This window comes from Saccopteryx leptura, unplaced genomic scaffold (assembly GCF_036850995.1).
Source record: "Saccopteryx leptura isolate mSacLep1 unplaced genomic scaffold, mSacLep1_pri_phased_curated manual_scaffold_21, whole genome shotgun sequence".
Taxonomy (NCBI): Eukaryota; Metazoa; Chordata; class Mammalia; order Chiroptera; family Emballonuridae; genus Saccopteryx; species Saccopteryx leptura.
This window is the reverse complement of record NW_027095703.1, coordinates 815371-833822: the sequence shown is the minus strand read 5'-3', so window position 1 is coordinate 833822 and position 18452 is coordinate 815371. Positions and strand designations below refer to the sequence as shown.

At 32.5% G+C, this 18452-nt stretch overlaps 1 protein-coding gene across 1 annotated transcript; it reads right to left on the bottom strand.

The window, feature by feature from the left end:
- Window positions 1-957: 957 nt before the first annotated feature.
- XKR3 (XK related 3) lies at window positions 958-15595 on the bottom strand. Its single transcript, XM_066358044.1, is given in 3 exon segments — window positions 958-1649; window positions 6419-6672; window positions 15243-15595. Coding segments are annotated over 3 exon segments (1299 nt in total).
- Window positions 15596-18452: the final 2857 nt, after the last annotated feature.

Below are 18452 nucleotides of genomic sequence, written 5' to 3'. Positions count from 1 at the left end.
CACATAAGGAACAAGAAAATGATGTCCAATTTTACCCCTCTCCAACAGTGCTGGATGACCTAGCTTAAGCAATCAAGCAATAGAAAGAAATAAGAGGCTTTCAAACTGGAAATGGAGAAGAGAAAGTATCACTCTTTGCAGATGATATGATTTTTATACAGAAAATCCTTCACCAAAATTTATTAGACACCATATACAAAGACTGTAAAATTGCAAAATACAAAATCTATTAAAAAATTCATTGCATTTCTGCACATAGATAAAGATTTTTAGAAAAATTAATTATAAAAACATTTTTTTTGCAAGAGCAAAGATAAATTACACTGGGATGAACTTAACACATTTTGTATAGGCCATATACACTGAAAACTACAAAGCATTATTAAAAGAGATGAAAAATGACAGAATGAAATGGTAATGTGTTATGGGTTCATGAACCGAAAAAATTAGCACAGTTAAAAATGTCCAAAATACTTAGAGAGAGATATGCAGAATTAATAAAATTTCTATTAATATCCTCATGATATTTTTAAAGGAATAGATAAAAACATTCTCAGATTTACATAAAAACAGAAAACACCCTGAGTAGTGAATATACAAAGAAAAAAGAATTAAGCTGTAGTTACACCCCTGACTTCTAACTGGAAAACAAAGCAATTATAATCTAAACAGCAGTTATAATGGTTCAAACTATTGTTGATACACAGAAGAAAAATCAATTTTATTACCAACTGCTTGCAGTCTTATACTTTAAACAAAAGAAAATGTAGTTTGTTTTCTTAGCAATTGGTGTATGTTAATGTAATCAATTTTGGTATGTTTGTGCATTTTTAAACTGTAAATCTATTTTCTAATGAAAACCAATTTTTTATTAAATAAAAGAGACACCCAGTCTTTCTAAAAAAAATGATAGTTAATTTTCAGTTGCTTATTTTTATTATTTGAATTGAATTTTTTTTATAATTTTTGTTGAGATCACATTGGTTCAGGCTGATTTTCTGTATGTTCTGATGATGTTTTGACTGACCTCTCTGGCTGCAAATACTGATAGAAGAGAAACATAAAACCAATAGATAATAAGTAAGTTATGATGAGCTGCATGGCAATTAGTGAGTCACAACAATTCAATAAAGATTTCCCACCAATAAATCTAAATATCAAGATCATGATCACATTTTCTAATAACCGAATGCTGTAGTGTAGGATTCTATGACCCCACTTCTGTTTCTTATCAATTAATTCCTCATTTGACAATTGCAGTTTCACTGCTGACCAGCAGTAGAAGTTGATTACAGCATATAGCATAGTGATTATGATAAGCATCAGTACTGTACACACTGGACCAAATTTTCTTTTAGTGTTGCTAGGAAGGTGATGTCCACTTGTCCAAAATTCCAGCCATGGTGCCAACAATGATATGGAAAATGTGATTAATAAAAAGGGTATGCTCTTCAGTTTCAGAGCTGTGATAAAAAGTACCAGAGTCACTACTCGTGAGGTAATCTCCAAACAACGCCAGATCACAATGCAGATAAATTCTACTGGCTGTAGTTTAAGGTTGGTATTTTCACACTTGATCTGGATGGCCAGCATATTGCAATGAATAACTCCATAAGTAACTGACAGTATGGAAAAGATCATCAGCAATGCTATTAAAAATAAATATTAATAGGTTAGAGAATTATTTAAATCAATAACAATATTCTATTTTAAACTTGTTGTTTTAAGGTAAAATGCTCTCTACCACTTTTTTACAGGTTAGAAACATATTTAGTTTTTAAAAAAGTAAAAAAATATTGATTCATTCATTGATTGATTTGAGAGGAACAGAAAGAGAAAAAGGGAAGAAAGAGATAAGAAACATTAACTCATAGTTCTTTTTCTTAAGTTGTTCCTGATTGCTTTTCATATGTGCCTTGAACAAGGGATTCAAGCTGAGCTAGTGACCCCTTGTTCAAGGCAATGACTTTGGGCTTAAGGCAGCAAACTTGAGAGTGTGTCAGTGAACTTGTGCTCAATCTGGCAGCCCTTCACTCACTCTGGCATGTCCATGCCCAAGCCAACTGAGACCATGCTCAAAATGGCAACCTCAGGGTTTCCAATGAGTGATCTCAATATTCTGGGTCTACTTTCTATTCTTTGTGTTACCACTGGTCAGGCATGGGAAAAATACTTAGTATTTTTCTATAATCAGAAATACAATAAACATATTCACTTTAATGAAATTCACTCCTTGTAAAATAATAAACACACACGACTAACCCAGATTTGATTAGAGAGATAGACTTCACCTGACCCTATAAGGTGTGAGATAGAGGGCAGTTCAAATTGAGTCAAAGTGGAATGCTATTAGGAGGGTTAAGAAATGGGAATCACATTGTCTGATTCACCAAGCACATGATTGTTCAGTACAAAAGACTTAGTATAAAAGAAAGATTCAAAATACAAGCCTAATACGTAGTATGTGCTTTAGACCAAGGTGTTAGAAGGAAAGAAAAAAATCAGTTATCAGGTTAAAAGTTTTAAAAAATTTCTAGAGGTTAAGCTGAAAGGTTTTGCTAACTAAATGATAAGAGATATTAGAGAAGTCAATAATATGGAAATTTAGATCTATACATTTATTAAAAATACCATGAGAAACAAAATTTTCCATATATAATTAATTTTAATACTGATATAAATATAATTATATAAAAATTGAAGTTTCTTTAAATAATTTTATACTAAATTCAGTTGAAAGTAACATTAAACTTTTAAAAAATATATACATGTCATATCAATATATAAAATAGTAATTCACACAGGTTTCTCTGAAAACATCCTAAAAACATAATTAATTAGAACAGAAAATACAAATACACATTACTGACATGAATTAAAAAAGAAATTAAAATTCAAATTATACAGTATTTAGAAAATAGAATAACACTGCATTTATACTTTGAAGAATTTTCAACATGAAACTTGAAAGACAGTAAGTATCCTAACATTATTTAAATAAAACAAGGTTGGTCGAAAATAAACTGTTGAAAATTTTAATGTGATCTTGGCCAGTGAGTGCACTCTATGGTTGCAGTTTTGATCCCGGTCAGGGCACATAAAGGAAGTGACCAATGAATGCACAACTAAAGTGGAACAACAAATGAATGCTTCTATCTCTGTGTGTCTGCCTAAACTAGCATAAAAACATAAAAATAACTAAAATTTAAAAATTGAATGATAGGAAGGATAACTGACTTTGGATGGTAGGTACATGATGAAAATTACAGATAAATATCATAAAATTATACAATTTAAACCAATATATATAATTTTATGAACCAATGGCAACACAAAATAATCATAGTCATGGGGATGTAAGGTACAGCAAGAAAATTATAGTCAATAATGTTGTAATAACTATGTATATTTTGAGTTGGGTATTTGATGTCTCAGAGGGATTACTTTGTAAGTTACATAAATGTCTAACCACTATGCTGTACACCTGAAATTTATATAATATGGAATGCCAGCTATAATTGGAAAAAAATAAAAAAATAACTTAGCCCAATATTATTTAGCTGGTAAAGGAATGTATACATGAATGCAGATGCAATGTGTAGAGATTCAACTTGTGCAACTGTGCTATTTACAAAGTATGAAGCTAGTGTAACTTTGAGGTGGAGTTTTCAAGAATAACGTGAAAGATAATCAGAAGGCAAATTCCAAAAAAGTTCACAAATAGGAACTCATTCTAATACATTTAACTTACATGTACTCTATTTTCTTTCAAAGAGTTAGTCACTAGCTATCATTATATGTCATTCCATTTAAACATATAAATTAAAAAATTATCTCACCCTTTGTAGTGGTTGCATAGTATTAGGTATTTATCCATCATTGATTTTTGCCATTGAAAATTAAATATAATGTTTTAGAACAGTGGTCCCCAACACCCGGTCTTCAGAGAAAGAATAAATTACTTACGTTATTTCCATTTTATTTATATTTAAGTCTGAATGATGTTTTATTTTTAAAACGTGACCAGATTCCCTCTGTTACATCCCTCTAAGATTCACTCTTGATGCTTGTCTCAGTCACGTGATACAGTTAGCCATCCCACCCTAAAGGCCGGTCCGTGAAAATATTTTCTGACATTAAACCAGTCCGTGGCCCATAAAAGGTTGGGGACCACTGTTTTAGAATACATAATGAAGATGTAAAATACATAAAAATAGAATTGGTTTAATTCCAGTTTTAATGTCCTCATGTCACCGTTTTCTCTGAGAAATAATTTTTAGTCTGAAGATGGACTTTAACTATGAGAGGTAAAGTTTTTCCTCATTATTATTGTTACAAAACTGTTCCTATTTTGCTGTCCAGATTTTATTTTAAAAATTAAGTAGTTAATAATTTGTATAAATATAAATATTCTCTATATATTCACAAATATGACACCTGACAATGTCAAATGTCACTTTTATAATAATGTACTATAAATTATTCTTTTCCAATTATATTTTATTCAAGTTTGTATTAATAACTGACAATTAAAAAATAAAAAGTTACTAATTCTAATTCACTTCTAAAATGTTCTTTGTGCATTTCCTTTTTAGACTCTAAATAAAAGTCTTGATTTTGTTTTATTTGTGTAGTTAATCAATCTGTATACTTATATACAATCATTTTATCTAGACCTTCTATTCAACTAGCTAGCTAAGTAATTAGAGTAATATACCTAAAAGCATATATAACTTATTAATTTTATATAAAATACTTTCTAACTATTTAACAGGTACAAAGTTGTAGTGCAGTGTAGTTTGATTTGCATTTTTATAATAGCTAGTAAAGTGAAGCATCTTTTCATATAAACATAGGTCATTTGTACTTTTCTTGGAAGAAGCGTCTTCAGATCTTTTGCCTTTTTAAAAAGAATGGGTTCTTTCTTTTGTGTTGAGCTGTATTAGTTCTTTCTATATTTTTGGATATTGTCTTTGTTGGATCTATGGTTTGCAAATATTCTTCCAATATATTGGTTACTATTTGGTTTTGTTGTCAGTTTCTTATCTCTTGCATAAAGTCCAATTCATTTACTTTTGCTTTAATTCCCTTGCCTTTTGAATCAAATTCATAATACCTTTTCTAAGACCAAGAGCAGTAAGTTTTGTTTCTATTTTCTTGATGGACCTTGAAGGTATTATACTAAGCAAAATAAGCCAGATGGAAACAGCAAGAAATATATAGTTTTACTTATATGTGGAGAAAAAATTGAAGCAACAACTGAACAAACAGGAAAAAGAAATGGCAACTTATAGACACAAAGAACAGTATTAAGGTTGCCAAAGAGAAGAGATTTTGAGGTAGTAAACCATAAAGGGAGTCAAATATATGACAGAAGATAATTTTACTTTAGGTGGTAAGCATAAAAAGATACACAGATCATGCATCACAAAAGCGTACACTTGAACCTACATAATATTATTAACCAATCTCACCTTAATAAACTAAATTTTAAAAGTTAAAATTTAAAAATTTTTAATAATGACTGCACAGACAGAATGTACACTTAACACAGTTTGCCCAGTGCTGCATTTTATGTAATCTTACGTAATTAAAGTTCAATGAAGTTAATAGAGAATTGACACAGTTCAATCGACTGGTATAGGAGAATTTCATCTTATCCTTATATAGATCTTTATTATTGCAATAATAATCAAGACAAAAATCATTTTTTACAGAATTTTATAAATAAATACACTGTTGTATTTTAATATTCTCATTGTTAGAATTGTTACTTTTAGAAAGCATAAATTTTAGAGAAAAATTATATTAATCTACATAATAGCTAACATATCAACCAAAATAAATCGATGCCATATGTGTTTATATTATTTTCTCTAGATCATATACATCCTTATACTTTTCTTTTTAAATTTACAGATGATCAACTTTACAGAAATTTCATACAATCACGTTTTAGAAATAAACTTCTCAAGTTAGTCTCAAAAATTTTCATGGCCTAATTGTCTGTTTAGTTTGGACTTTCAGCTTTATTTCTTTTACTTAAGTGGGAGGCAGGGAGGCAGACTCCCATTTTTGCCCTGAATCCTAAAGCCAGAGTCCACCTGGCAACCTCCATCTACGGTTGATGTTCTTCTGCTCATCTGAGGTCGCTAGTTCATTGCTTGGCAACTGAGCTATTTTAATGCCTGAGGTGAAGTCATGGAGCCCTCTTCAATGCCCCAGTCCCACTTTGCTCAAACCATTTGAGCCATGGATGCCAGAGGGAAAATGAGGGGTAGAGGTGGAGAAGTAGGTGGCCACTTCTTGTGTGTGTCCTGACCAGGATCAAACCTGAGACTTCAACATGCTGGGTCAAGGCTTCACTGGGGAGCCTGCCAGCCAGGGCTAATTTTTCTGCTTAAAACAACAAACTTACCTCTCTCCAAAGGCCATTCTCTTATAGTGAAAGTGATATATAACTGAAGCATCAACTGTGGAACAGAACCAAGAAAGGCCTGAATGATTGCCATGCACTTGAAAGCCTTGCACTGCATAAAAGTATCATGAGTTGAAAAAACAATCTCCCTTTCTATCATCATATTTTTTTGTTTGATGTCAACTTGAGTCTCTTTCTCTTCCTGTTTAAGCATATTCAGCACTCTGTAGTAATTTATAATCATCTGGATACACCTGTTAGAATAAAGTAACACCCAATATAAATATTTCTTAATGATAGATGTGTAGAAACATGTGAAATGTTGTTATTACATGAATATGTAAAATTTAAAATTATGTTACTAACTATAATTAACAAATACTAGATTAATCATTTATTTAGGTTATTTTACCATTTACTTTAATTGTCTTTATGTGTCTCTAATGTTAACTTAAGATATATTACTTAAATCCATATCTATAAAATTTTAATAATAAGTTACACATTTCTTTGTTAACATACAAGATAATCAGTATTCTCAAAGCTAACTACTATTTTAAGTTTGGTCTATAATATTATAATATTTTCTATACATTTATATTCTTAAATAATTCATGTTACATTAATTTTCCTGGAGAAATGAGGTCAGAGTGTGGTGGCATAAGTGATATCCCTGATCTCTCCCTTGAAATTTTAACAAATTTAACAACTATAATACAGCAAAGAAATACCACCTAGGTTCATATGTGTGCCTGAAAATTCCGTGCACCAAATATAATAAAAATGAGGTAGGGTGAAAAGGCATATAAAAGATAGAAGCATTAGTAGTAAGCTTTGGAGAGAAGAAGAGGCAAACCTGAGTGAGTTATTTTTTTCTCTGGTGAACTACAAGAAGAAGGGAAGCTCAGATTGTCTGGATTCTGTCTGAAGTGTACAGAGATGGAAACTTGCAGTAACTGGGCCTCAGTCTGCTGGGAGGAGCAGTGAGAAAGATGGGTAGAGATAAACCAGAGAGGCCAAAGCACGGGGCCATGGCCAGTGTTCCCACGGTCTGGATGCAAACCACATATGGCAGAGACAGAGAAAAATAAATTCCAACTATTTAGCCTCCCAGATTCTACCTCCTTCAACTCATGGTAATCAGAGTGGCAGAGACAAAGCCCACAGCTAACTCTTCAAAGTCTTTCTCTCCCCAAAAGAACAGAGATGCTCCACATCCAGTCTCCAAGTCTACTGAGATGCAGAAAGGAGCACCTGAAATATTGAGGTCACCATTTTTAGAGCTATACAGCCAGAGAGTTGAAGCTGTAAAACTAAAGCCTGAAGGCTAATGCCAGAAAGCCCTCACAACATGTTCTACCCACCAACAAGACTACATCATTGTGACAGCAACATCTGAGCAGACAGCCCAAGAAATTCACAGAGCTAAAAGTTGTAAAAAAAAGTGACACTTACTAAAGAAAAATCTTAAAACTGAAATTTATTTATATTTTTCATTTTTCTTCTTTTATTTTTTCTACATTTTCCTCTTTTTCATTTTTGAATTTTCTTTTTTAAACTATTATAGTTTTTATTCTTTTTCAGTGTTTTATTTATAATTTTTTTGCTTTCTATAATTTTTCCAGTAATTTTTCTTTATTTGCCATAATTTTTTAAGGATTATATATTTTATTGTATATTCCTTTTAATTATTAAGTAGTTTTTTGTTAGGGTTCTTAAAAATAGCAATCTCAAATGCCATCAAGAAAGAAATTGAGTGTCATGGCTATGTAAGACAAGATCTACTGCAGAAAGGAAATGAAAAAGTCTTGGAAACAAAAACAAAACTTGATAAAATAAAAACTTTGGAGTTAAATGATAGAAAATTTCAAATTAATATTCTGAAAATCCTCATAAATTATGAGAAGGCAACATTAGGCATCATAATAAGCTCAGAAAACAAATTAATGAACAATAAAATATCTAACCAAAGTAATTGAAACTTCACAAATAGAGATGAAGTACTCAACACAGGAATTAAAGACTGAGCTAATAGAACAAGCTCAATTGAGGAAAGAAGTAATGACTTCAAAGAGGCAAGTAGAAATGCTACAGAGAGAAGAGGAGAGAGACTCATAAATGAAAAAACTGAGAGAGCTCTACAAGAATTGTCTATCTGCATTAGAAAGAGCAATATAAGAATAATAAATATATGAGAAGAAAAAGAGAGGGAAAAGATAATGAAGAGCCTATTCAAACAAATAACTGGTTAAAATTTCCCAAGCCTATGGAAAGGGTAAGAGTCTCAGAACCAAGAAGAAAGGAGAAAGCTGAGTTACTGCAACCCAAACAGACCTACTCCAAGGCACATTATAATAAAATTGTCAAAAATCAGTAATGAAGAAAGAACCCTCAAGGCAGCTAGGGAAAAGAAAAACAGAACACATAAATGAATGCCCATTTGGTTATCAACAGAATTTTCGGCTGAAACTTAAAAAACGGTAGAGAATGAACCCAAACTTTCAAAGTATTGAAAGAAAGAATTATCAGTGAAGAATATTATATCCATTAATGTTAGCTGACAAATATAAAGAAGAAATAAAAACTTTTTAAATTTTTTTATTTAAAATGAGAGAGAAGAGAGAGAGAGAAGGGGAGGGGGGAGCAGGAAGCAACAACTCCCATATGTGCCTTGACCAGGCAAGCCCAGGGTTTTGAACTGGTGAACTCAGCATTCCAGGTCGACGCTCTATCCTCTACATCACCACAGGTCAGGCTTTTTTTTTTTTTTTTTTTTTGAAATTAAAACTTTTATATACCTATAGAAACTGAGGGAATTTATCACCAGAAAACATGCACTTCGAGAAATACACAAGGTGTTATTTGACCAGATACAAAGGAAAAAATAAAATTTTTAATTAAAACCTTCAATAAGGTCACAATAAAAATAAGGATAATTTGTGACAAAAATAACATAAAAGAGAGAGAATAAAGATCTGTAAAGGAGGACAGGGTTCAGAAGAATGTGTAAGACAAAGATCTCTTCTACCTGGGAATATTTTATTTTAACAAAATCATAACTAACTGAAATAAAGCCACTAATGAAACACACAGCTTAAAAAAAGCAGAAACGATGGCAATAAGAATGGAAAATTGCCTGACTTGTAGTGGTGCAGTGAATAAAGAATCAACCTGGAACAGTGAGATTACACCAGTTCAAATACCTGGGCTTGTCCCTGGCCAGTTGTCTCAGTGGTAGAATGTCAGCCTGGCATGTGGAAATTCCAGGATTGATTCCCAGACAGGGTACACAGGAGAAGCGCCCATCTGTTTCTCCACCTTTCTCCTTCTTCTTTCTCTCTATCTCTCTCTTCCCTTTCCACAGCCAAGGCACCATTGGGGCAAAGTTGACTTGTACAAAGAGGATGGTTCCATGGTCTCTGCCTCAAAACCTAGAATGGATTCGATAGCAATGCAGCCATGTCCCAGATGGGCAGAGCATCACCCCCTAGTGGGCTTTTTAGAGAATCCCAGTCAGGCACACGTGGGAAGCTGTCTCTGACCTCCCTGCTTCTCACTTTGATAAAATACCAAAAAAAAAAAAAAAAAAAAATAGCCTGGGTTTCCTTAGTCAAGGTACATATGCAAGTTGATGCTTTATGCTCCTTTGCCTTCTCTCTCCTTTCTGCTATCTGTCTAGAAACAAATAAATAAAAATTTAATTTAAAAACATGTAGAGCCTGACCAGGCAGTGGTGCAGTAGATAGAGCGTTGGACTGGGATGTGGAAGGACCCAGGTTCGAGACCCCGCGGTCGCCAGCTTGAGCGAGGGCTAATCTGGTTTGAGCAAAAAGCTCACCAGCTTGAACCCAGGGTCACTGGCTCCAGCAAGGGGTTACTCAGTCTGCTGAAGGCCCACAGTCAAGGCACATATGAGAAAGCAATCAATGAATAACTAAGAAGTCACAATGCACAATGAAAAACTAATGATTAATGCTTCTCATCTGTCTCCATTCCTGTCTGTCTGTCCCTGTCTATCCCTCTGACTCTCACTCTGTCTCTGTAAAAAATAAAAATAAAAAAAATTTTAAAAAGTATGGAATAAAACCAAACAAAAACAAAATACAGAAACCAAAAAGTAAAGAATAAAACAAAACACAGAGCTACCAGAATACAAACAGAAAATAGCTATAGTAAATACTTCAGTGTCAATAATTTCTAAATGTAAATGGACTAAACTCACCAATAAAGAGTCAATGAGTAGCAGATTGAATAAAAATGCCAAACACAAACATTTGCTGCCTTCAAGAGGCACATTTAAGGTTCTAGGGCAAAGCAGTTTCAATGAGAAAGTTTGAAGACTGATTCTTCAAACAAACAATATTCAAAGAAAAGTAGGTGTAGAGATATTTATATCTGACCATGCTGACTTCAAGAACACAAAGGTAACTAGAACCAAAAATTGGAGATTGCATAATTATAAAGGAGAAATTATTGATATATCAGGAAGACATAACAGTTCTTAATATATATATATAAGCACAGAATCAGGGAGCACCTAGATATATGACATTTACTAACCAATCAAAAAATACAAGCAGACAAATACAATTATACTAGGAGATTTCAACACAAAAAGTCTGCTTTAGATAGAACATCTAAAAAGGATATCAATAAAGAAATATTGGCCTAAAATGATATTCTGGACCAAATGGACATAATAGACATTTATAAAATATTTTATCTCAAAACATCAATTTATACATTCTTCTTTAGTGTGCATAAAACATTCTCAAAAATAGGATATATGTTAGACCATAAAATTAACATTAACAAATTCAGGAAGATTAATCACAAGGTTTTGAAATTAGAACTTAGCTGTAAAAATAAGTAAAGAAACCTATAAAATAGTAGAAATTAAAGAATATACTTCAAAAAATGATGAGGTCTAAAAAGAAATAAAAGTGGGATCAAAACATATATACAAACAAAAAAAAAGGACAACACAATATATCATAATTTCTAGGCACAGAGGAAGCAGTCGTAAGAGAAAAGTTTATGTCATTACAGGCTTATCTCAAGAAACAACAGAAGAGACAACTAACATTACAACTTTAAAAACTAGAAAAAAAAGAACAAAGGCAATCAAAACTCACAAGAAAGAAAATAGTAAAAGTGAGAGCAGAAATAAAATGAAAAAGAAAAATGCATCAAAAAACTTAATATACCAATATAATTAATATAACAATATAAAGAATCAATAAAATTGACAAACCACTCAATAAACAAAGAAAAAGAACTCATAAAAACATTGAAAATGTTAGAGGAGACAATACCATGGACATCATAGTTATGCAAAGAATTATATTAGAATACTATCTATAAAAGGTGATATGCCACCACATTAAACAGCCTGGAGGAAATAAATATATTCTTAGAACTATACAATCTATCTAGACTGATTCACAAACAAGTGGAAAACATACATTGAGCTATAAGCAAGGAGGAAGTAGAAAGAACTACAAAAACCTCACCAAAGTTGAAAGTTCAGGACCAGATAGCTTTACTAATGAATTCTACATAATATTTAAAAACTTATTGGTACTTTTTAACTTTTTAAACTCTTCCAAAGAATCAAAGAAGAGCTAATACTTCTTACCAATTTTATAAGGCTAACATAACCATCATACCTAAACCTGACAAGGATAATGCGGAAAGAGAAAACTATAGACCAATATCTTTAATAAATACAGATGCAAAAATCCTAAACAAAAACTAGCAAATCAAATAAAACAACACGTTAAAAAATAACACAATATGATCTAGTAGGATTTGTGCCAGAGGCACAAGGATAAGTCAACATATGTAAATCTATCAATGTAATACACCATGTCAACAAAACAAAGAAAATATCATATAATCTTATCAATAGATGCATAAAAGGCATTTGATAAAGTAAAGCATCCCTTTGTGATAAAAATACTCAACAAAATCAGAATGGAAGAAAAGCACCGCAAAATGATAAAGACCATAGATGACTAGCCATCACCTAATATATTAAATGGTGAACAAATTAGGTCTTTTCCTCTAAAAGAAAAAGAAAAAGACAAGACTGCCTTCTCCACTCTTATTCAACATTGTTCTGAAAAGTTTAGTCTCAGCCATCAGGCCAGAAAAATATATATAAAACATCTATATCAGAAAATAATAAGTAAAACTATCATTTATTGCTAAAGACAGTATTCTTTATATAGAAAACCCCAAAAACCCCACCAAAAAAAAAAAATAGAAACAATAACCCTCCACAACATATTAACAAAATAGAAATCCTTACACAAAATTCTATTGCTCTTTTATATGTTAATGGTGAACTTTCAGAAAACAAAGTCAAAAAATGTTATTGCTTATACATTTGAGAAACTTACCTAGGAGTAAACTTAACAAAGAATGGAAAGTCCTATATATTGAAAACTAAAGAACATTATTAAAAGACAATGAATGATTCAGACACAATGAAATAAAAATATATTACATGTTCCTGGATTAAAAGAATCAACACAGTAAAAATGGACATATTACTCAAAGCAGTATATAAATGTAATGCAATGACCTTTAAATCCCAATGTCATTTTTAAAGAAATTGACAAAAACTCACCAGGTTTATATGGATCCATAAATATCTGTATAGCTAAAGTAATCCTAAGGAAAAAGATTTAAGCCAGAGATATTTTTTATCTGACCTCAAATTATATTTAGAGCCACAGTAATAAAAATAGCATAGTCGTGGAGGAGAAACAGACTCGAGAGCTTAGAAAAAAAACCCACATATGTATATAGACAAATCATTTTTGTCAAAGGAGCCAAAACATCCAATGGAGAAAAGAAAGCCTCTTTAACAATTTGTACTGGGAAAATTGGAAAGCGATATAGTAAAGAAGGAAACTCAAATATAGGTTAGTCCCCCTACGCAAAATTAATTTAAAATCGATCAAAGACCTAAAGGTAAGACTTGAAACAATAAATCACAGAGAAGAAAACTTTGGAACTAAACTCATGGACCTTGATTATAGAGAACAATTTATGATTTTGACCCTAGAGGCAAGGGAAGTAATGGCAAAAATAAATAAATGGTGTGATATTAAACTAAATACCTTCTGCACAGCTAAAGAAACTGACACAAGACAAATAACGCAGCCAACTACATAGGAGATATTTGCAAACCACAGCTCTGACAAGAAATTAATTTCCAAAGTATATAAAGAAAAGCTCACAAAGCTCAGCAACATCAAGCAAACCATCCAATTATAAAATGGGGAGGGAACTTGAAGTGATACTTCTCCAAAGAGGACAAAAAATGGTCAATGGGTATGTAAAAAGATGCTCATATTTACTAGCTATTTGAGAAATGCAAATCAAAATTATAATAAAACACCACTTCACACTTAGATTGGATATTTTCAAGACAGATAATAACAACTGTTGGAGAGGATGTGGATAAAAGATAAACCTAATTCACAGAGGGTGGAAATGCAAATTAGTACAACCATTATTGAAGAAAGTATGGATCCTGGCTGGCTGGCTCAGTATTAGAATGTCAGCCCGGTATGTGGATGTCCTGGGTTCAAGTCCTGGTCAGGGCATACAGGAGAAGTGCCCTTTTCCATTCTCCTCATTTTCTCTACCTTTCTCTCTCTTTCTCTTCTGCTCCTGCAGTCATGTCTCAATTGGAGCATGTTGGCTCAAAGGATGGTCCCATGGCTCAACTGCTAAGAAGGTCTTGGGTGCTGAGCAACACAGCAATGCCCAGATGGGAAAGGAATCATCACCTATTGGGCTTGCTGGGTGGATTCCTGCTGGGTACAATGAGGAGTCTGTCCCTGCCTTACCTCTGTAGTGTTTTCTCTAAAAATTAAAAATAAAATTGCCATATGACCCAGCAACTCCTATTTTAAGAATCTACCATCCAAATTTGAAAATGTCTGTATTTAAAGACACGTGTATCTTTGTGTTCATCACAGCATTATTCACTGTGGACAGACATGAAAACAACCAAAGTGCCCCTCAATAGAAGATTAAATATGCAAGTTGTAATATATATATATATATATATATATATATATATGAAACAGTGAATAAATAAAATACATTAATAACATATATATATGCGCATTGGAATACTACTCATCCATAAAAAATAATGGCATTAGAACAACATAGTTGAAACTTGAAAGCAATATACTATGAAATAAGTAAATCACAGAGAGATAAGAACTATATGATTTCACACATAGGTGGTAAATAAAACTGAGGCTTATGTTATAATTGAAGTTGTTCGTGGGGGAGAGTATTTGGAGGTGCATAGATTTCTGAGGTTTGATTCCTCATTGGGGCACATAGAGGAAGCAAACATCTGCTTCTGTACCCCTCCCTCTCTCACTTCTCTTTCTCTAGATCTCTTTTCCCCTGTCACACCCATGGCTCACTTGAAGCAAGTTGAACCAATGCACTGAGGATGGCTTCATGGCCTCACCATGGGTACTAAGATAGCTCAGTTGCTGAGCAACAGTGCAACCGCTGCAGATGGGCAGAGAATCACCCCGCAGGGAGCTTGCTGGAACGACCCCGGTCTGGGCACATTTGAGCATTTGTCTCTCTGCCTCCCCACCTCTCATTAAAAACAAAACAAAACTGGTATATGATATATATTTTTAAAAGCAATATTTTCAGCTTCTCTTTGTATTTTTAAAACTATCAACTACTATAGTTTTAAAATTGATGTTTGTTTATATTTTGTTTCGTAGCTAATGAAACAGTGAATAAATAAAATACATTTAATAGCACTTACCTCACTATAGGTCCTAATAACAAAAAATGCCCCAAAAGTAGAACAGCCTCATTTCTAGGTAAGTCTTGGTGGAAAAACATAAGGGTAACTTGATCCAAAACTGATCCCACAATAATAAAGCCAATGGTAAATGACATCCAGAATATATCATTATTCTTTCGATAAATATCAAACATATACAAAGCAGAGGCAGCCTCACCACAGTAGAGAATAGTTGAAAAGAGAATGGTAAAGGAAAATTTTATTTTGTTAACAACTGTTTCTTTTTTTAAAGATGGCGTTTCACCTCTGCTTTCTTCATCAAGCTCTCCAAACACTGTCTTCAATTTTGAAGTTTCAGTCATCAAAACCATTTTTCCCTAAAGGAATACAGCAAAGGTTATTATTCCATTATGCAATTGAATATTCACAGAAATGCTATCCAGGTAAATATAGTCCATTAAGTATAATAAAATTCTACCTCTGGTTTAGGGGATATTAAAATACAGTATTTAATTGATTGTGTTCTGTAGAAATTCTTTTTATAAGCAATTGTTATTTTAGAACAATTTAAAAGTCAAAGTAGGCAAGATAGTATCAGAAGCCTAAGTACAAAAAGTAGACTGTCAGTCATCATAGCAGAGGGTTCTTAGAAGTTGGATTTAAAAAGGAAAAGAGATTGGCCAGAAAAAAATATATATATACACACACACATATATACATAGTAGTAGTGAATGCACAAGGCAGCGTGCCGATGATTTGATGATTTGTTGAGTTGTATACTTGAGTCCTGTATAATTTTGTCAATTAAAGTTATGCCAGTTAATAAATAAATAAATAAACAAATGAGTGTCAATGAGAATGTGGAGAGAAGGGAATTCTTGTGCACAGCTTGTTGAGATCTGGATTGATGTTCTTACTATAGAAAACAGTATGGCCGTTTTTCTAAAATTAAAAATGAAAATGCTTTGTGACCTTGTGATTTAATTTGGGAATCTATACTAAAATATCTAAAACACTATTTTATAAAATATGTGCTCCCTAGGTTTACCTGCAGCATAATTCAATGTAGCCAACATTAGGAAGTAACCCAAATGTCCATTAAAAGATAAGTAGATAAAAATGCTGTGATACATTTACACAATGGAATACTAAAGGGATGTAAAATTTAAAAATGGATGAACCTGAAGAGTATTATACTAAGTACACTAAGACAATAAAAGTAAGACAAGTAATATATTACCTTACTTGTACTTGGAATATGGTGATTGAAATGAATAGGCAAGAAAAATATAAAAACAAATTAACTACCAAAAAAAGACAGATAATTGTCAGAAGGCAAAAGGGTGGTACAGCTAGGTGAAGAAGGTGAAGATATTAAGCACTACAAATTAGTAGTTGTAGAATATCCACAGAAGTTCAGACAGCATAATAAAGAATAGAGAAAAAAAGTCAAGATAACAGTTTATAGTGCCAAAAGAGTGCTTTGGATTATAGACAGGCCCCTGTGTAGAGTGCATGTTATATCACCAAATTTAATAATATAGAAAAAACTGGATAGTTCCTAGAACTCTATATTCTTCTAAGATGAGTCATAAAAATGTGAAAAGCTAAAACAAAACTTATAAGAGGAAAGGAAATAAAAGAACCATCCAAAACCAACCCGCTCATAACAAACAAACAAACAAACAAACAAAAATACCCACCATGGACACATGGCTAAACTAGTAAGTTCTACCAAACATTACAGAGAGGTTTTGTACATATCCTTCTCAAAATTTTTCAAAACACTTCAAAGAGAACACAGTACTCCCTATCATATTTTGCAAGATTAATCCTGATGCCAAAACATGGGAAAGATAACTAAAAAGAAAACTACATACCAATATTTCTAATGAATACAGATACAAATATCCTAAATAAAATACTAGAAAATCTAATAAAACAATACATTAAAAAAATACACCCTGATCAAGTTGGATTTCTTCCAGCACACCAGAATGGTTCAAAATACATAAACTGATAAACATAGTATACCACAACAACAGAGAAAAGAAGAAAACTCATAATTCTATCAGTACATACAGAAAAGATATTTGATAAGATATAACATCCATTTATGTTTAAAACACTGAATAAAGTGGGAATAGAAATAAGATACCTCACATAATAAAAGCTAGATATGAAAAATTATCAGCTAATATCATAAAATTAGGAGCAAGACAAAACTACTTGTTTCTCCACTCTTACTCAACATAGTTTTAGGAGTTTTAGCCAGAGCAATCAGGCACGAGAAAGAAACATAAGGTACCGTACCAAGGAGTAAAGATATTAGGTTTGGAAGGTGACATGGTCCATATATAAAAAATCCCAGACAGTCCACCAAAAACCTACTAGAAACAATAAACCAAGACAGTAAAGGTTCACTATACACCATCAATATACAAGGGTTTATTGTTTTTCTATATGTCAACAATGAAACTTCAAACAATAAACTAAAAAGAAAAAAATTGAAAAGACACAATAAATTAGAAACATATTCCATCCTCATGGATTGGAAGAATCAACATAATTAAAATAGCCATATTACCCAAAGCGATATACAAATTTAATGCAATCTCCAAGGAAATTTCATGGTAGGCCCTGGCAGTGACATGGCAGATAGTCTGTTGGCCTCGTTTATGGACACCTCTGGTTTGATTTTTGGTCAGGGCACACAGGAAAATTGACCATTTGATTCACTCCTTCCTCTCTCTCCCCCTTTTTTCCCTCTTCTTTTCCCACAGGCAGTGGCTCAGTTGGTGTAAGCTTGGAGATGTTATACTTCAATTAAAGTGCATTAACCTCAGACACTAAAAATTGCTCAGCACTCAAGCATCAGCCCCAGTGTGTATTTGCGGGTGGATTTTAATCAGGGTGCATACGCGAGTCTGCTTCGCTATCTCCTCCCCTTTTTCTTAAAAGCAAAAGAATGCCAATGTCATTTTTTAACTGAGAATGAAGAATGAAGCCTGAGGTATAACATGACCTGAGTTCAAATTGTACTATAGAGTTACAGTCACCAAAAAGAGCATGGGTCCTTTGTGTAATGTTATTTTTCTCTCTCTGTGTGTGTGTGTGTGTGTGTGTGTGTGTGTGTGTGTGTGCATGCGCACTTGTGTGTGTTCATGTGTGTGATCTTATTTCTGTGCTCTTGATTGTGCTTTATTGGTCATTGTGTCTGTTTTTCTG